This window comes from Procambarus clarkii, chromosome 43, assembly GCF_040958095.1.
Source record: "Procambarus clarkii isolate CNS0578487 chromosome 43, FALCON_Pclarkii_2.0, whole genome shotgun sequence".
NCBI lineage: Eukaryota > Metazoa > Arthropoda > Malacostraca > Decapoda > Cambaridae > Procambarus > Procambarus clarkii.
The window spans coordinates 32,071,634-32,092,552 of NC_091192.1; the positions used below are offsets into that span (position 1 = coordinate 32,071,634).

Below are 20,919 nucleotides of genomic sequence, written 5' to 3' on the forward strand. Positions count from 1 at the left end.
AAAGGGGCATCAGGGTGAAATAAACTGCCCATTGTGTGTCACGCCGGAGCCGGGAATCGAACCCCGAACCACAGAACATAGCTACGTATCCAGTTTGCTGTCCACTCAGCCACCAGCGCCCTGTGGGTGTGTACAACAGGAGCCTAGCGTATTTCAGTCACCAAACTGACTGACGTCTGTATAACGGGCTGGCAGTTGTATGGGCTTGTGGCCAGGGAGAGGAATGTTTCAATAGGTGATTGATTTTTTTTTATTGTTGCCGCCGGAGGCGGCTAGTTTATTGTGCACCACATACTCATCCTGTGAGCGGTAGCGCAAAAAGCATTACAGAGGGCACAAAAGGTCTTTATCAGGCCTCATCTTAGATTATTACATAAACAATTTCATCTATCCTTCACATACTTACAATGTTAGCTACAGAGAAAGTTCTATTACAAGAGCTATATATTTACAGTAAGTTATTATACATTAATGGTAGGTCTTATCGCTAATACATAATAGTTTGACCAATGGGGATATTACAGTCATAGGGGAGCTGCTGTTTGTTATTATTAGTCTTCACAATACACTACTTGTTTCTGAATCTCATATGTCGTTTATCTACTGGAAGCGAAATATGGATACAGTGCAAGGATTTCAGGTAATTTATCCATGGTAATAAGATAGGTTGCCATATCACACAGAGTGAGCTTAGATTTATCTCTAAATGTCTCACTTTTACTACAATCCAAGATATAGTGTTCGAGTGTGTGTCCCTGTCTTTGTCCACACACTTTACACTTTACTTCATCTAGATCCCTATACAAGCCCAACTGCCAGAGATACTTGTAGCCAAGTCTTATACGAGCTGTGACAACATCTGTTAGTCTACTGACTTTGTTACTTGCCCCATACACATGTTTTACTTCACACATTTCATTGTGATAAACAATGGACCTGCTAGTTCCAGTTTGCACTGTTCTACTTTCTTCAAATCCATCCATCCAGCTCTCGTCTAATGACACTTTTAAGGGACGTATTTGATAACTCAAGATTCCGTTCAATACTGTCTTTATTTACTGCAGCCTTAGCAAGGGCGTCAACTTTGTCATGTTCCTGCAGGCCAATGTGAGAAGGAATCCACAACATTTTTATATTTACCCTCTTGCTAAGTATTCTTATATATCTACGTCTAGCTTCCAAGACAAGCACGTTATTACTTGATTGCAAACTGTTTATTGCTCGTAGTGAGGAAAGGGAGTCGGAAATAATTAAGCTGTCTACTTCAGTGTTGTCAATAATGTAGAGTGCTGCCAGTATTGCTCCCAACTCGGCTTGCATTGTGGATGCCCAGTTACTAATTAGGATATTCCTTTGAATTGTGCTGCCATCGGGCTAATGAGCAATAACAGCACTTCCTGCCCCTCCAGAGTCGTCATATCCTGGAAGATAATGCATCACCTTTGGCCAATACCGCCACAAGCCGTGTTTCACACGTAATAACGTGTAATGGACACGTAATAATGGACTTTAGCAGGCGTACTGGTGCACACCAAATTCAGTACTCGGCGCCTGGGAGGAGGAGTCGGGCCCTACAGGGTCCTACATAATAACATAGTTTAGGATACTAGAGAAGCACTATTGGCCCGTACGAGGCGGCTCAGATGCAGCTATAGCTCCTATTGGCCCATGTCCGAGAGCTCTTCCTCCTAAACTTACGCATATATATATATATGTCTAACCTACGCTTGAAACTGTCCGGCGGTCCCGTGGCTGTTATGTTGCTCGAGTAAAGATGTGAAAATTGACTTAGGTGGAGACTTTTATCAAAGTTGTGTCCAAGTGTCCAGTAAAGTTGGCATGATGGTCAAGCAACTTTGGAAAGTGTGTTTACATTCAGATCTCAAGTGTTGAGGAGTGTAAGTTGTTTACTGTTGCTGGCAAGATCTATAATTCTCACATTGTTGCTGGTAAGATCTATAATTCTCACACTGTTGCTGCCAAGATCTATAATTCTCACATTGTTGCTGCCAAGATCTATAATTCTCTTACTGTTGCTGCCAAGATCTATAATTCTCTCATTGTTGCTGCCAAGATCTATAATTCTCTTACTGTTGCTGCCAAGATCTATAATTCTCTCATTGTTGCTGCCAAGATCTATAATTCTCTTACTGTTGCTGCCAAGATCTATAATTCTCTCATTGTTGCTGCCAAGATCTATGATTCTCTTACTGTTGCTGTCAAGATCTATAATTCTCTTATTGTTGCTGCCAAGAGCTATAATTCTCTTACTGTTGCTGCCAAGGTCTATAATTCTCTCATTGTTGCCAAGAGCTCAGTCGTCTTGTAGCTCTGTCATTGGATCATTATCACTATTGCAATGTCTGCAACCCATCAATAGCAACATGGCTATACATACAGACACTTAAAATCATATATTTTACATTTTTTGCTTTCATTCTTTTCAATCACATTTTGGGGTAGGTACTACGATGTAATGTAACTGGAACCTTTCCTGTGACTACAGATTGAAGTGTTTCAAGTTGCATTTGCAAGAGTGATGCCGGACAAGAGGGGGGAGAGAGATATGAGATAGAGGTTTCGCAAGAGGATTAGTTATGAAGTTTCGTTACAGGAGGATTAGTTATTAGTTTCGTTACAGCGTTGGGATATAGGGATTTAGTGGGGTCAGGATGGGGTTAAAAACCATTTTATGCAATCGGTTACGAAACCTATGCATCTTTTCCCCTCACTGTCATGGCGGTTTTGTTGAGTTTGACAAGTTGTGCAACGCTTCGAAGTTGTCAATAACAATCTTGGGTTGTGAAGTTTCGTAGACTGTTTATTAATACAGCCAAGGCTGCCATGGTGGAGGAAAGATGTAAAGGTTTCGTAAGTGGTTGTGTAAATGCGTGATGACTCCCCGCCCCCCCCCCCAATTGGGGTGGATGAGTGGGATTGCTTGCCAACGGTGATGATTGACAGGTCTCAAGAGTAGAGTGGATAGGACCGTGGATAGTATTGGGTGGATAGGATTGGGTGGATTTCAACCGAAATAAGGCCCAACAGACCTATTCTTCCCTACTCCCCATGCTCCCGTGAGACACATGGACACATAGACACATATAACCTGATACACGTACCCGGACACTCTGTCATCCATATAACATATAACCAGAGGTATACGCGAACATATAACGTGAGCAATATAACACACGCGGGACTGTCGTAAATATTCCCTAGTACACGAGCCGGATACATGGACACAGCCGGATACGTGGACACGTGCCGGATACATGAACACAGCCGTATATACGGGCACAGCCGGATACGTGGACACAGCCGGATATATGGTCACAACCGGATACGTGAACACAGCCGTATATATGGACACAGCCGGATACGTGGACACAGCCGGATACGTGGACACATACCTGTAGGCCGTTTCATCACACACACCTGTGCAGAGAAGAGCCAGGTGTTTATACTGGGATAAACTGATGACGACCTTAAAACCTGAGACTGTTGGGAGTATACCCCCCCCACAATACTAGACTGTTGGGAGTATACCCCCCACAATACTAGACTGTTGGGAGTATACCCCCCACAATACTAGAGTGTTGGGAGTATACCCCACAACACTAAGACTGTTCAGAGTATACCCAACACTACACCCACCGGTCTAAATATACACTACGCTATACCTCCCAATGTTCGGATTACTGTATATACGCTACACCCATTCAGTGTTCAGAGTATACCCCAACAAAACAGCTGAAGGGCCAGTATACCCCAACAGATCAGCTGAAGGGACAGTATACCTCAACAGAACAGCTGAAGGGATAGTATACCCCAACAAAACAGCTGAAGGGACAGTATACCCCAACAGAGCAGCTGAAGGGACAGTATACCCCAACAGAACATCTGAAGGGATAGTATACCCCAACAAAACAGCTGAAGGGCCAGTATACCCCAACAGAGCAGCTGAAGGGCCAGTATACCCCAACAGAGCAGCTGAAGGGACAGTATATCCCAACAGAGCAGCTGAAGGGACAGTATACCCCAACTGAGCAGTTGAAGGGACAGTATACCCCAACTGAGCAGCTGAAGGGACAGTATACCCCAACAGAGCAGCTGAAGGGACAGTATACCCCAACAGAGGAGCTGAAGGGACAGTATACCCCAACTGAGCAGTTGAAGGGACAGTATACCCCAACTGAGCAGCTGAAGGGACAGTATACCCCAACAGAGGAGCTGAAGGGACAGTATACCCCAACTGAGCAGTTGAAGGGACAGTATACCCCAACTGAGCAGCTGAAGGGACAGTATACCCCAACATAGGAACTGAATGGACAGTATACCCCAACAGAGCAGCTGAAGGGATAGTATACCCCAACAGAGAAGCTGAAGGGATAGTATACCCCAACAGAACAGCTGAAGGGATAGTCTGTATCCCAGCTAGGAACCTTCCCTCTGGTGGTCAACAGACAGACAGACAGCGGGAGACAGCATCCTCATCCTGGTCTGCCATGAGGAGAATATATTTCCAGATCGTCATCAAATGGTTATATGCGGGGTGCGGACGCGAGTATATTTTGCTGAGAACGGCCGAGCTCCATCACTATTCTGGCGGTATATTCTGCAAATATAAATCACCTCTATATTTGTGTAGATGTTCTACGTGGATAGAAGAATAGGTGGATATCTACGTTCTTGGATTGGTAAATATCCTTTAGTGCGTGTACCCAAGGATAGAGATCAGGCACCACCAACACCACTCCACTTTTCAGTCGGCTGGATTTAATCCACACCAACATATCCTAGTGGCTAGGTTCGTGGATAGGCAAGCCAAAAACGTCCAGACCCGTCACATATCCATGCGTCAATCCACGTGGATCCTTCAGATGGGAGATGGGAAGGGAACTACCAGAATATAACTCTGGGAAAGGAATCAGAATAAGGGATTGGACGGGTGGAAGGAGGCAGGAATGGTGCCCAACCACTTGAGGACGGTCGGGGGAATGAACGCCGACCTGCATGAAGCGAAACCGTCCCTCTACCGTCCATCCCAAGTGGTTGGGCAAGACAGAGAGAGAGAGAGAGAGACAGACAGAGAGAGATAGAGACAGAGAGAGAGAGCATCATCCAGCACACCTTCAGATGAGAGGTACCTGTGGGAACAGATCTAGCCCAGACGAGAGAACAGACGACTACACAGGCTAGAGATGAGTGCATGAATGATGATCAGGGGGGTGGGTGAGGGGTGAGGGTGAGGGGGTGAGTGAGGGAGGGGTGAGTGAAGCAAGGGCCCCACCTCACAACCACCTCACATCCGGGTTCTCCAGTCTTCTTTAGGAGCTGGCTGTGTAATGGGTTGTAATGAGCCCAGGGTTGATTTATACGCCAACCGTCCCCTGGCTCATGTCATTATAGTCCACCTGGTCATCATTGTAGTTTACCTGAGAATCATTATAAGTGATCTGCTGGCAGTGAAGCCTACCTGGACGCTCTCTAGGCTACTTTGGTAATATTTTAGGCTACTTTTGTCCAGGTAGACCATTGTGGTACCACTTTAGGCTACCCTAGTGACGTGATAGACTACCCTAGTGACGTGATAGACTACCCTAGTGACGTGATAGGCTACCCTAGTGACGTGATAGACTACCCTAGTGACGTGATAGACTACCCTAGTGACGTGATAGACTACCCTAGTGACGTGATAGGCTACCCTAGTGACGTGATAGACTACCCTAGTGACGTGATAGACTACCCTAGTGACGTGATAGACTACCTACTGACGTGATAGGCTACCTTAGTGACGTGATAGGCTACCCTAGTGACGTGATAGACTACCCTAGTGACGTGATAGACTACCCTAGTGACGTGATAGGCTACCCTAGTGACGTGATAGACTACCCTAGTGACGTGATAGACTACCCTAGTGACGTGATAGACTACCCTAGTGACGTGATAGACTACCCTAGTGACGTGATAGGCTACCCTAGTGACGTGATAGACTACCCTAGTGACGTGATAGACTACCCTAGTGACGTGATAGACTACCCTAGTGACGTGATAGACTACCCTAGTGACGTGATAGGCTACCCTAGTGACGTGATAGACTACCTACTGACGTGATAGGCTACCTTAGTGACGTGATAGGCTACCCTAGTGACGTGATAGACTACCTACTGACGTGATAGGCTACCTTAGTGACGTGATAGACTACCCTAGTGACGTGATAGACTACACAGAGGCATCATGGGACAAGCTGACTGTTAGTGTTGGCATCCCGCGGGTCGTTGACCATCACAGAGAAAGAGAACACCAATTATTGTCTTATTAAACTCATTTACTCCTCCAATTACGGAACCTGTACATCTTTCCTCAATCGTGGCGGTTTTGTGTTCATTTATGAATCAGTTTACGAACTTCGTCACTTTACAACCCCGAGGTTATTGTTGTAAACAAAGCCGCCATGATTGTGAAAAGATGGACAGGTTTCGTAATTGGTTGTGTAAATGTCTGATGAATCTTGCGACCCTGCACAAGCACAACCAACTGAACCACGATGAGCTCAAACGTTATGTCCGACACCAGGACTATGAGACTGATGATTGTCCGAAGACAGACAGATATGGAAGATTGAATTGGTGTTGACTCTAAGACATCTTGTGATAGAGTACTGTAGGAGCTCTACGGGTTCTTGGGACATTACCATGTTGACGGGTAGAGTCACGAGCAGCAAGGAACGCTCTAATGGCCCTTATCGTCAGCTCCATAAGGCTGTGATTCCTCTGAACAGAGTGTCATTAATTCTGTGTCGTTTGGGTGTTCTTACGACACAACACCGGTTGTTTGGGTGAGCTGGCAACATGAGGGTGCTGTTGCAACACTGTGTGAGTGTGTGTACTCACCTAGTTGTGTTTGCGGGGGTTGAGCTCTGGCTCTTTGGTCCCGCCTCTCAACCGTCAATCAACAGGTGTACAGATTCCTGAGCCTACTGGGCTCTGTCATATCTACAATTGAAACTGTGTATGGAGTCAGCCTCCACCACATCACTTCCTAATGCATTCCATTTGTCAACCACTCTGACACTAAAAAAGTTCTTTCTAATATCTCTGTGGCTCATTTGGGCGCTCAGTTTCCACCTGTGTCCCCTTGTGCGTGTTCCCCTTGTGTGTGTGTGTGTGTGTGTGTGTGTGTGTGGGTGTGGGTGTGGGTGTGGGTGTGTGTGTGTGTGTGTGTGTGTGTGTGTGGGGGGGGGGGGTGTGGGTGTGTGTGTGTGTGTGTGTGTGTGTGTGTGTGTGTGTGTGTGTGTGTGGGGGGGGGGTGTGTGTGTGTCTGTGTGGGTGTGTGTGTATTCACCTAGTTGTGCTTGTGGGGGTTGAGCTCTGCTCTTTTGGCCCGCCTCTCAACTGTCAATCAATCAACTGTTACTAACTACAAACTAATTACCCCCCCCCCCCACACGCACACACACCTGTTGATTGACGGTAGAGAGGCGGGACCAAAGAGCCAGAGCTCAACCCTCGCAAGCACAATTAGGTTAGCACACACACACACACACCAGGAAGTACCCCGTAGCAGCTGTCTAACTCCCAGGTACCTATTTACTGCCAGGTAACAGGGGGCATCAGGGTGAAAGAAACTCTGCCCATTATGTTTCTCGCCGGCGCCGGGAATCGAACCCGGTCCTCAGGATTACGTGTCCAGCGTGCTGTCCACAGAGCCACTGGCGCCCGACACACCCACCGGCGAGTGTGTGTGGGGAGGCTGGGGCTAGGTGCTGGGGTGCTGGGTGCTGGGGTGCTGAGTACTGGGGTGCTAGGTGCTGGGGTGCTGGGGTGCTGGGTGCTGGGTACTGGGGTGCTAGGTGCTGGGGTGCTGGGGTGCTGGGTGCTGGGTACTGGGGTGCTGAGTACTGGGGTGCTAGGTGCTGGGGTGCTGGGTGCTGGGTACTGGGGTGCTAGGTGCTGGGGGGCTGGGTGCTGGGTACTGGGGTGCTAGGTGCTTGGGGGCTGGGTGCTGGGTACTGGGGTGCTAGGTGCTGGGGTGCTGGGTGCTGGGTGCTGGGGGGCTGGGTGCTGGGTACTGGGGTGCTAGGTGCTGGGGTGCTGGGTGCTGGGTACTGGGGTGCTAGGTGCTGGGGGGCTGGGTGCTGGGGTGCTAGGTGCTGGGGGGCTGGGTGCTGGGTACTGGGGTGCTAGGTGCTGGGGGGCTGGGTGCTGGGTACTGGGGTGCTAGGTGCTGGGGGGCTGGGTGCTGGGTACTGGGGTGCTAGGTGCTGGGGGGCTGGGTGCTGGGTACTGGGGTGCTAGGTGCTGGGGGGCTGGGTGCTGGGTACTGGGGTGCTAGGTGCTGGGGGGCTGGGTGCTGGGTACTGGGGTGCTAGGTGCTGGGGGGCTGGGGGTGCTAGGTGCTGGGTGCTGGGTGGTGAGGTAACTGGTTGTAAGACGACCGTTGTGTACAGATCACATTATGAGGCCATCCAGCATGTGTCAGCATATAATATATGCTGTGATTTTATATGACACTGTCATATATATTATGACACTCTCATATATAACATAACAGTGTCAAATGATTAATTGTCGTGTGAGTCAAGAAGAGTCCACGTAATGTGACGGGGTGTTAACAGATCGTCAGACAGGATCTGTATGACACCAGTGCCATGAGTGTCACAGGGCCATGACTGTAAACAGCGTGTCATGAGTGCCACACAACGTCACGTGATGTCAACACATTGTCGTGGGGGAATCAGTTCATTATCTAAAACATCATTTCTTTTCTTGGACATTTTGACGTTGGACACTATGTGCCGTCATCACGATGGACTCTATCACTGTCGTTGGTCATTTCACCGTTGGACTGTTATGCCTCCTGGTAAACCACTGTACATATATCATAACTATGGCACTGACGGTTGGAGAGCTTTTGTCACGTCTGTTCTCAAGTCCTCCCAGCATCCACTGCGGCGGCGTTCATCTCACTCTAAGATCACATCTATTTGCCCTACATTATCACAGCTCTTTTCTCTATCTTCCTCACGTTAGCCATCAGAGACCTGCGAGGAATGAACTACTCCTTGTTAGATGAGGGTGGGAGAACAGGTTCTGGAGTAACCAGTGCCCAGCTGCTCTATATGTAAGGTGTCTACATATATCCCCTGTCAATCACCTCAATCACTTATGGTTGAGTGGCCAATCAGCTATGAACCGTAGCAACGCTAGGTGGGACAGATTAAAGATGTATAAATAAATAAATAAATAAATATATATATATATATATATATATATATATATATATATATATATACAATGTCAGCATTGTATAAATGTATGACCAGGTCTGTGAAGGGGGAACATATTAAACATGGCCTGGATGTTCACACATATACAGTGTCTCGTGCTGTGTGTGTGGGAGTGGCTTCACTGCTCTGGGTACATAAATGAATTTATTTTTAGCAAAGAACAAGAAAATAGGTGCTGGGCGTTGTTTTCATTAATTATTCATAAAAATGTAGTTTTCAAACAGCTTGTTACTCTCTTAGGCAAAACCGACTGTTCGACCCCTCACTATGACTCTCTGGTTCATGTCTGGTAGGTACTTTCTCGCCCATTTTGGTTTGTGTGGGGGAGGGGACGGGGGGGGGGGGGGGTTGTGTTTGAGAGAGTAGACACAATGGTGTAGGGGTCGTGGTAGTTAGTAATGGTGTTGGGGTCGTGGTAGTTAGTAATGGTGTTGGGGTCGTGGTAGTTAGTCGCGGTGTTGGGGTCGTGGTAGTTAGTCGCGGTGTTGGAGTCGTGGTAGTTAGTCGCGGTGTTGGGGTCGTGGTAGTTAGTCGCGGTGTTGGGGTCGTGGTAGTTAGTCGCGGTGTTGGGGTCGTGGTAGTTAGTCGCGGTGTTGGGGTCGTGGTAGTTAGTAATGGTGTTGGGGTCGTGGTAGTTAGTAATGGTGTTGGGGTCGTGGTAGTTAGTCGCGGTGTTGGGGTCGTGGTAGTTAGTCGCGGTGTTGGGGTCGTGGTAGTTAGTCGCGATGTTGGGGTCGTGGTAGTTAGTAATGGTGTTGGGGTCGTGGTAGTTACTCGTGGTGCTGGGGTCGTGGTAGTTACTCATGGTGCTGGGGTCGTGGTAGTTACTCATGGTGCTGGGGTCGTGGTAGTTACTCATGGTGCTGGGGTCGTGGTAGTTACTCATGGTGCTGGGGTCGTGGTAGTTACTCATGGTGCTGGGGTCGTGGTAGTTACTCATGGTGCTGGGGTCGTGGTAGTTACTCATGGTGCTGGGGTCGTGGTAGTTACTCATGGTGCTGGGGTCGTGGTAGTTACTCATGGTGCTGGGGTCGTGGTAGTTACTCATGGTGCTGGGGTCGTGGTAGTTACTCATGGTGCTGGGGTCGTGGTAGTTACTCATGGTGCTGGGGTCGTGGTAGTTACTCATGGTGTTGGGGTCGTGGTAGTTACTCATGGTGCTGGGGTCGTGGTAGTTACTCATGGTGCTGGGGTCGTGGTAGTTACTCATGGTGCTGGGGTCGTGGTAGTTACTCATGGTGCTGGGGTCGTGGTAGTTACTCATGGTGTTGGGGTCGTGGTAGTTACTCATGGTGCTGGGGTCGTGGTAGTTACTCATGGTGCTGGGGTCGTGGTAGTTACTCATGGTGCTGGGGTCGTGGTAGTTACTCATGGTGTTGGGGTCGTGGTAGTTACTCATGGTGTTGGGGTCGTGGTAGTTACTCATGGTGCTGAGTCGTGGTAGTTACTTATTAAAATGAACAATGAACTCCTCATCCCAACATCACAAAATAAACAAAAATAAAATTTTAAAATATTAATTTATCATCGCCCTGAATTTATTGATCTGAAAATAACTTTAAATCGTTTAGTTTGCAGAATAAATACACTTAGACTTTATAAGCCCAACCGGTGTCACTCACACTAGACCAAGTGTCACTCACACTAGACCAAGTGTCACTCACACTAGACCAAGTGTCACTCACACTAGACCAAGTGTCACTCACACTAGACCAAGTGTCACTCACACTAGACCAAGTGTCACTCACACTAGACCAAGTATCACTCACACTAGACCAAGTATCACTCGTGGGATGGGAACTGGCACTGTACCACACTGGAAGATCAAAGTGAAAGAATTGAAGAACAGTTGCATAACTCCTGGAATGTTGAAATAGAGATAGATAGAAGAAAACGCAGACAGATAAGACTAGATTAAGTAAAATTCCAAACTACAGGTGACATAGATTTCTGGAAAAGTATTTACGTGCTGTGGAAGGCTTACTCGTGCTAGTAAAGAAAGAACACCTTCCGTGCAACTGCCTGGAGGATCCTTGTCAGAGCACAGCCTTCAGGAGGCGCTGGACTGGAGATCATCGTTGGAACTGGACTTTGAGAAGTCACGTTTGGAGGAGGAGTTCAGGGCCCCACCAGGAGTCATCCTGACCCCTCCCACCTGTCCTCATCCCTCTAGCCCTCCTATCCCCCCTTTCTCCCAGGCCTGGCACTCCCTTAGAGGCACTATGAGCACGGAGGTGGCCATCTCAGCTCCACCACCCAAGCCACATCCCCTGGAGCTCGACATTGAAGGTAAGACACATATATTTATACATTTATACATATATGTATACATTGAAGGTCCTGTTTGCCGGTCACTCTTGCCTGTGCTTTGTCGAAGCCTTCAGGTGTCCATGTGTCCTGGTACTGGGTCGAGCCATGTGTCCTGGTACTGGGTCAAGCCCTGCGTCCTGGTACTGGGTCAAGCCCTGCGTCCTGGTACTGGGTCAAGCCCTGCGTCCTGGTACTGGGTCAAGCCCTGCGGCCTGGTACTGGGTCAAGCCCTGCGTCCTGGTACTGGGTCAAGCCCTGCGTCCTGGTACTGGGTCAAGCCCTGCGTCCTGGTACTGGGTCAAGCCCTGCGTCCTGGTACTGGGTCAAGCCCTGCGTCCTGGTACTGGGTCAAGCCCTGCGGCCTGGTACTGGGTCAAGCCCTGCGTCCTGGTACTGGGTCAAGCCCTGCGTCCTGGTACTGGGTCAAGCCCTGCGTCCTGGTACTGGGTCAAGCCCTGCGGCCTGGTACTGGGTCGAGCCCTGCGTCCTGGTACTGGGTCGAGTCCTGCGGCCTGGTACTGGGTCGAGTCCTGCGTCCTGGTACTGGGTCGAGTCCTGCGGCCTGGTACTGGGTCGAGTCCTGCGGCCTGGTACTGGGTCGAGTCCTGCGGCCTGGTACTGGGTCGAGTCCTGCGTCCTGGTACTGGGTCGAGTCCTGCGGCCTGGTACTGGGTCGAGTCCTGCGGCCTGGTACTGGGTCGAGTCCTGCGGCCTGGTACTGGGTCGAGTCCTGCGGCCTGGTACTGGGTCGAGTCCTGCGGCCTGGTACTGGGTCGAGTCCTGCGGCCTGGTACTGGGTCGAGTCCTGCGGCCTGGTACTGGGTCGAGCCCTGCGTCCTGGTACTGGGTCGAGCCATGTGTCCTGGTACTGGGTCAAGCCCTGCGTCCTTGTACTGGGTCGAGCCCTGCGTCCTGGTACTGGGTCGAGCCCTGCGTCCTGGTACTGGGTCGAGCCATGTGTCCTGGTACTGGGTCAAGCCCTGCGTCCTTGTACTGGGTCAAGCCCTGCGTCCTGGTACTGGGTCAAGCCCTGCGTCCTGGTACTGGGTCAAGCCCTGCGTCCTGGTACTGGGTCGAGTCCTGCGTCCTGGTACTGGGTCAAGCCCTGCCTCCTGGTACTGGGTCGAGCCCTGCGTCCTGGTACTGGGTCGAGCCATGTGTCCTGGTACTGGGTCAAGCCCTGCGTCCTTGTACTGGGTCGAGCCCTGCGTCCTGGTACTGGGTCGAGTCCTGCGTCCTGGTACTGGGTCAAGCCCTGCCTCCTGGTACTGGGTCGAGCCCTGCGTCCTGGTACTGGGTCAAGCCCTGCCTCCTGGTACTGGGTCGAGCCCTGCGTCCTGGTACTGGGTCAAGCCCTGCCTCCTGGTACTGGGTCGAGCCCTGCGGCCTGGTACTGGGTCAAGCCCTGCCTCCTGGTACTGGGTCGAGCCCTGCGGCCTGGTACTGGGTCGAGCCCTGCGTCCTGGTACTGGGTCAAGCCCTGCCTCCTGGTACTGGGTCGAGCCCTGCGGCCTGGTACTGGGTCGAGCCCTGCGTCCTGGTACTGGGTCAAGCCCTGCCTCCTGGTACTGGGTCGAGCCCTGCGTCCTGGTACTGGGTCAAGCCCTGTGTCCTGGTACTGGGTCAAGCCCTGCGGCCTGGTACTGGGTCGAGCCCTGCGTCCTGGTACTGGGTCGAGTCCTGCGGCCTGGTACTGGGTCGAGTCCTGCGGCCTGGTACTGGGTCGAGTCCTGCGGCCTGGTACTGGGTCGAGTCCTGCGTCCTGGTACTGGGTCGAGTCCTGCGGCCTGGTACTGGGTCGAGTCCTGCGGCCTGGTACTGGGTCGAGTCCTGCGTCCTGGTACTGGGTCGAGCTCTGCGGCCTGGTACTGGGTCAAGCTCTGCGTCCTGGTACTGGGTCAAGCCCTGCGTCCTGGTACTGGGTCGAGCCCTGCGTCCTGGTACTGGGTCAAGCCCTGCGTCCTGGTACTGGGTCGAGCCCTGCGTCCTGGTACTGGGTCGAGCCCTGCGTCCTGGTACTGGGTCGAGCCCTGCGTCCTGGTACTGGGTCAAGCCCTGCGTCCTGGTACTGGGTCGAGCTCTGCGTCCTGGTACTGGGTCGAGCTCTGCGTCCTGGTACTGGGTCGAGCTCTGCGTCCTGGTACTGGGTCGAGCCCTGCGTCCTGGTACTGGGTCGAGCCCTGCCTCCTGGTACTGGGTCGAGCTCTGCGGCCTGGTACTGGGTCGAGCTCTGCGTCCTGGTACTGGGTCGAGCTCTGCGGCCTGGTACTGGGTCGAGCCCTGCGTCCTGGTACTGGGTCGAGCCCTGCGTCCTGGTACTGGGTCGAGCTCTGCGTCCTGGTACTGGGTTGAGCTCTGCGTCCTGGTACTGGGTCGAGCTCTGCGGCCTGGTACTGGGTCGAGCCCTGCGTCCTGGTACTGGGTCGAGCCCTGCGTCCTGGTACTGGGTCGAGCCCTGCGTCCTGGTACTGGGTCGAGCCCTGCGTCCTGGTACTGGGTCGAGCCCTGCCTCCTGGTACTGGGTCGAGCTCTGCGGCCTGGTACTGGGTCGAGCTCTGCGTCCTGGTACTGGGTCGAGCCCTGCGGCCTGGTACTGGGTCAAGCCCTGCGTCCTGGTACTGGGTCAAGCCCTGCCTCCTGGTACTGGGTCGAGCTCTGCGGCCTGGTACTGGGTCGAGTCCTGCGTCCTGGTACTGGGTTGAGCCCTGCGGCCTGGTACTGGGTCAAGCCCTGCGTCCTGGTACTGGGTCAAGCCCTGCCTCCTGGTACTGGGTCGAGCCCTGCGGCCTGGTACTGGGTCGAGCCCTGCGGCCTGGTACTGGGTCGAGCCCTGCGGCCTGGTACTGGGTCGCTGACCCCATACACAGTTTCAAGTGTAGATATGATAGAGCCCAATAGGCTCAGGAACCTGTACACCTGTTGATTGACAGTTGAGAGGCGGGACCAAAGAGCCAGAGCTCAACCCCCGCAAGCACAAATAGGTGAGTACACACACATATGAGGCTCACATCTCTAAAGTGTTCAGTATGTGTCAACCGCCATAGTTGTCGACTCACCCTTTAGAGGTGATAATTATTATCTGATACCTGTTGAGGATGTGTTGATATGGGCACACCTTATGTGTATCTTGGGTGAGTGTATGGGTGTATGGTCTACCTTGGGTGAGTGTATGGGTGAATCGTCTACCTTGGGTGAGTGTATGGGTGAATCGTCTACCTTGGGTGAGTGTATGGGTGAATCGTCTACCTTGGGTGAGTGTATGGGTGAATCGTCTACCTTGGGTGAGTGTATGGGTGTATGGTATTGAGTATACCAGATGATCTGCCAGTAAGTGTAGGTGAGGAGAGTGTCACAGCTGGCTGTACAATCGTTCACCTGCCTTCCCTTCCTCCTTATTCGGCTTGTCTTGCAATGTTGCACCTTATCTCTCTCTCTCTCTCTCTCTCTGAGATCTAGAGTCTAGATATTAGCACGGCCAACATGAGGTGTTGATGGCTCACTGTCTTATATTAGGGAGCTGTCTTCTGCTTGTCTACAAAGTAAGCAACCTTGAGAGCTTTGACCAAACCAGTAAGACTAGCCATGTGTCTTGTTCTGTTCTGTACTTTTCCTTGTCCAGAAATTGGGTAAAAGGGTAGGGTAGGTAGAAAAGGGTAGGGGGGGGGGGTACAATGATACCTGGTTGATACCTGGTTGATGGGGTTCTGGGAGTTCTTCTACTCGCCAAGCCCGGCCCGAGGCCAGGCTTGACTTGTGAGAGTTTGGTCCACCAGGCTGTTGCTTGGAGCGGCCCGCAGGCCCACATACCCACCACAGCCCGGTTGGTCCAGTACTCCTTGGAGGAAACTATTTAGTTTCCTCTTGAAGATGTCCACGGTTGTTCCGGCAATATTTCTTATGCTTGCTGGGAGGACGTTGAACAACCGCGGACCTCTGATGTTTATACAGTGTTCTCTGATTGTGCCTATGGCACCTCTGCTCTTCACTGGTTCTATTCTGCATTTTCTTCCATATCGTTCACTCCAGTACGTTGTTATTTTACTGTGTAGATTTGGTACTTGGCCCTCCAGTATTTTCCAGGTGTATATTATTTGGTATCTCTCTCGTCTCCTTTCTAGTGAGTACATTTGGAGAGCTTTGAGACGATCCCAATAATTTAGGTGCTTTATCGCGTCTATGTATGACTTTATCTTTGGTAAATAACTTATTGCAATTTTGTGTAAACTAACTCTCGTATACTGTATAAACATTTATATAAAAAAGTTTAGGAATTTGAGTTTAGTGATGTAATTAATGACTTCACTTACATCACTTTAGTGAGTGGTGTAATTTGTAAGTGATGAACAACAGAGCGACCTTTCTTAAACCTATATTGTCCACCACACAGTAAGAGGAAGGTATTGTCCACCACAACAAGAGGAAGGTATTGTCCACCACACAGCAAGAGGAAGGTATTGTCCACCACACAGTAAGAGGAAGGTATTGTCCACCACACAGTAAGAGGAAGGTATTGTCCACCACAACAAGAGGAAGGTATTGTCCACCACACAACAAGAGGAAGGTATTGTCCACCACACAGCAAGAGGAAGGTATTGTCCACCACACAGTAAGAGGAAGGTATTGTCCACCACACAGTAAGAGGAAGGTATTGTCCACCACAACAAGAGGAAGGTATTGTCCACCACAACAAGAGGAAGATATTGTCCACCACACAACAAGAGGAAGGTATTGTCCACCACACAGCAAGAGGAAGGTATTGTCCACCACACAGTAAGAGGAAGGTATTGTCCACCACACAGTAAGAGGAAGGTATTGTCCACCACAACAAGAGGAAGGTATTGTCCACCACACAGCAAGAGGAAGGTATTGTCCACCACACAACAAGAGGAAGATATTGTCCACCACAACAAGAGGAAGGTATTGTCCACCACAACAAGAGGAAGATATTGTCCACCACAACAAGAGGAAGGTATTGTCCACCACACAACAAGAGGAAGGTATTGTCCACCACAACAAGAGGAAGGTATTGTCCACCACACAACAAGAGGAAGGTATTGTCCACCAAACAACAACAAGAGGAAGATATTGTCCACCACACAACAAGAGGAAGGTATTGTCCACCACACAACAAGAGGAAGATATTGTCCACCACAACAAGAGGAAGGTATTGTCCACCACACAGTAAGAGGAAGGTATTGTCCACCACACAACAAGAGGAAGGTATTGTCCACCACACAACAAGAGGAAGATATTGTCCACCACAACAAGAGGAAGGTATTGTCCACCACACAACAAGAGGAAGGTATTGTCCACCACACAACAAGAGGAAGATATTGTCCACCACAACAAGAGGAAGGTATTGTCCACCAAACAACAACAAGAGGAAGATATTGTCCACCACACAACAAGAGGAAGGTATTGTCCACCACACAACAAGAGGAAGGTATTGTCCACCACAACAAGAGGAAGATATTGTCCACCACAACAAGAGGAAGATATTGTCCACCACACAACAAGAGGAAGATATTGTCCACCACACAACAAGAGGAAGGTATTGTCCACCACACAGTAAGAGGAAGGTATTGTCCACCACACAGTAAGAGGAAGGTATTGTCCACCACAACAAGAGGAAGATATTGTCCACCACACAACAAGAGGAAGATATTGTCCACCACACAGTAAGAGGAAGATATTGTCCACCACACAACAAGAGGAAGATATTGTCCACCACACAACAAGAGGAAGGTATTGTCCACCACAACAAGAGGAAGATATTGTCCACCACACAACAAGAGGAAGGTATTGTCCACCACAACAAGAGGAAGATATTGTCCACCACAACAAGAGGAAGGTATTGTCCACCACAACAAGAGGAAGATATTGTCCACCACACAACAAGAGGAAGGTATTGTCCACCACAACAAGAGGAAGATATTGTCCACCACAACAAGAGGAAGGTATTGTCCACCACACAACAAGAGGAAGGTATTGTCCACCACAACAAGAGGAAGGTATTGTCCACCACACAACAAGAGGAAGGTATTGTCCACCACACAGTAAGAGGAAGGTATTGTCCACCACACAGTAAGAGGAAGGTATTGTCCACCACACAACAAGAGGAAGATATTGTCCACCACACAACAAGAGGAAGATATTGTCCACCACACAACAAGAGGAAGATATTGTCCACCATACAGTAAGAGGAAGGTATTGTCCACCACACAGTAAGAGGAAGGTATTGTCCACCACACAACAAGAGGAAGGTATTGTCCACCACACAACAAGAGGAAGGTATTGTCCACCACACAGTAAGAGGAAGGTATTGTCCACCACACAGTAAGAGGAAGGTATTGTCCACCACACAGTAAGAGGAAGGTATTGTCCACCACACAGTAAGAGGAAGGTATTGTCCACCACACAGTAAGAGGAAGGTATTGTCCACCACACAGTAAGAGGAAGGTATTGTCCACCATACAGTAAGAGGAAGGTATTGTCCACCACACAGTAAGAGGAAGGTATTGTCCACCATACAGTAAGAGGAAGGTATTGTCCACCACACAACAAGAGGAAGATATTGTCCACCACACAACAAGAGGAAGATATTGTCCACCACACAGTAAGAGGAAGGTATTGTCCACCACACAGTAAGAGGAAGGTATTGTCCACCATACAGTAAGAGGAAGGTATTGTCCACCACACAACAAGAGGAAGATATTGTCCACCACACAACAAGAGGAAGATATTGTCCACCATACAGTAAGAGGAAGGTATTGTCCACCACACAACAAGAGGAAGATATTGTCCACCACACAACAAGAGGAAGATATTGTCCACCACACAGTAAGAGGAAGGTATTGTCCACCACACAACAAGAGGAAGGTATTGTCCACCACAACAAGAGGAAGATATTGTCCACCACAACAAGAGGAGGAAAGTATTGTCCACCACAACAAGAGGAAAATATTGTCCACCACAACAAGAGGAAGATATTGTCCACCACAACAAGAGGAAGGTATTGTCCACCACAACAAGAGGAAGATATTGTCCACCACAACAAGAGGAGGAAAGTATTGTCCACCACAACAAGAGGAAAATATTGTCCACCACAACAAGAGGAAGATATTGTCCACCACAACAAGAGGAAGGTATTGTCCACCACAACAAGAGGAAGGTATTGTCCACCACAACAAGAGGAAAATATTGTCCACCTCAGCAAGAGGAAGGTAAATGCTCATTTATTATGAGAATGTTAACTCATAAAGACAGAGATAACTGGCACTTGAAATTATCCAATCATTGATTTTCGTGGATATTCCCGAGGATAAATATCCTGTACCTGGCCCTCTGTCACTCATTCCAGTCTCAGGCGGTGGTTGAGTAGTTAAGCCACGAGTCTTGAATTCAGTAAGGGTGTGTCCGGGGTGTCTACAACTGCGCTCACAACTTTCGGTCGTAATTGGTAGTCACTAGTCCATAGTTTCTGACTACTGGAAGGTTATTAATTTTGGGAATTGGGACATCATTTACCGGCTTCGATAGGGAGGACCAGTTAAGCTAGCTAGAGGTGGTAGTGGAGAGTGAAAGGGGCAGTTGGTGTGCACAGTTGTGTAACAGTCTTGGACTGACCTTATCTGGCCCCACTTGACTTGTTATTAATGAGCTCTGGCCCCAGTTGTCAGCTGTAACAGCCAGATGGCGAGACTGTGTCCTCAGAGCACTATTCTAGGCGGTCATGAACCAGTGGCTCCAAGCAACAGTCTGTTAGACTCAGTTATCACAGGTCAAGCCTCGCCCCAGACCAGGCTTGGGGAGCAACACGACTTCCACAACAAACTTGAGGTATACTTCAGTACAACCAGGAAAAGTAGTTTGTGAAGGTTTCTGTTGTTGAGCAGAAGGATGTCCTTCGTTGGCGCCTTGACCACCTCCAGCAGGTGAGGTGGTCAAGGTACCTCACCTGTCTGTGCCTCTTTCTCTCTCTCTCTCTCTCTCTCTCTCTCTCTCTCTCTCTCTCTCTCTCTCTCTCTCTCTCTCTCTCTCCCTCCCTCCCCCAATACCAGCCAGGTACCACCCCCTCCCCCAATACCAGCCAGGTACCACCCCCTCCCCCAATACCAGCCAGGTACCACTACTCACCAAAGGGCAATATCAAGGAGAATTTGCGATGCTGGAAGGTAATTTTAGGTTTACCTGATCTGAATAATAATGAGGCGAGCGCCAGTGGGTTCTGGGCACGATGTCTTACGCAACCATGGCTTTAGAAAACGGGGGGTGTTCTGGGTCTTGATAGAGTAGGGTCTGTTACGGCCCTCTCGGGACGCAACGGGGTTCTTACTCTGATGTAGTTAGAGGAAGATATATATATCCGGCCCCAAGCCAGTAGAGGCTTTCAAGGGATGCGATCCGTGACGCAAGTAACTAAAAGGGGAAGGGAAATAAAGGCAAAAACTTAATATAATATAATAGTACCATCACCATAAATATATATAATAGTAAAACGTACACAAGGGGGAGGGGTATTAACACTTTACAAAAGGGGATCAACACTGTAGTCTTCTGCTGGAGACTATGGATCCTCGAAGCTAGGTGCTGAGTCCGCGGTGCATTCTTCGTGGCCTCAAGACGTGTCCTCTGAGAACACCGAGTCTACCCTGGCCACAGGTCAGCCACAACACAGGTCCACTGGGGGCACCGTCGTGGAGGCCGTCAACCACACGTCCAGCAGGTCTGCTGGCAGGTACAGAGCCACCAAGGCTGGTACGGCCACTCCACGAACGATAAAAGGGGTACGCCCTAGACAGGAGTCTCGTGTGATATCACCAATCACCCTCCTGTCCTCAATACCCCAGTGGATTATCGTCTCCAACCGTCGGTCCCGGGTAAATCCTTCCACTGCCACTCCACTGGCAGGCTTAACACACCACAGTGTTCTTCCGGGGGGACGACGTCACAACAGCTGCAGCAAACTTCACAGTATGGAGACTGGCTGCCTCGGGTAGACTGACTCCACCTTCAACACAGTGGTCCCAGGTCGGCTCTGTAAGCAGACACGTCATTAATAACCGGGACACTAATACACCACACTCACAGGCTCAGATACAAACGCCCGACATATCCACTCCCTAGATGGCGCTGTCGTCGGAGTACCACCTCACCAGAGGTCAGGAGCGGCGGTGTTGAGCGCTGAACCAGACTGGAAACTGGTCCTCGAGGCCAGTACACGCTGTCCTCACTAGGTGTCGTCGTTCGTTTGGCGGGGGTTTCGGGAGCTGACCCACAGATGGCGTGTTTGTCACTGCTCCAGGCTCGGACGCTGA

At 50.0% G+C, this 20,919-nt stretch overlaps 1 protein-coding gene across 3 annotated transcripts in view; it reads left to right on the plus strand.

Annotated features, from left to right (window-relative positions):
- Positions 1-20,919, plus strand: part of Pka-R2 (cAMP-dependent protein kinase type II regulatory subunit) — a 342,071-nt gene that overhangs the window by 175,634 nt on the left and 145,518 nt on the right. Inside the window, exon 2 of one of the 3 annotated variants that reach the window (XM_045738872.2) lies at positions 10,864-11,581. The exons of the other annotated variants lie outside the window; for them this stretch is intronic. Coding sequence (XP_045594828.1) covers positions 11,515-11,581 — 67 coding nt within the window. The 5' untranslated portion in view covers positions 10,864-11,514. The remainder of the gene's footprint in view (positions 1-10,863; positions 11,582-20,919) is intronic. 3 annotated transcript variants of the gene reach the window in all.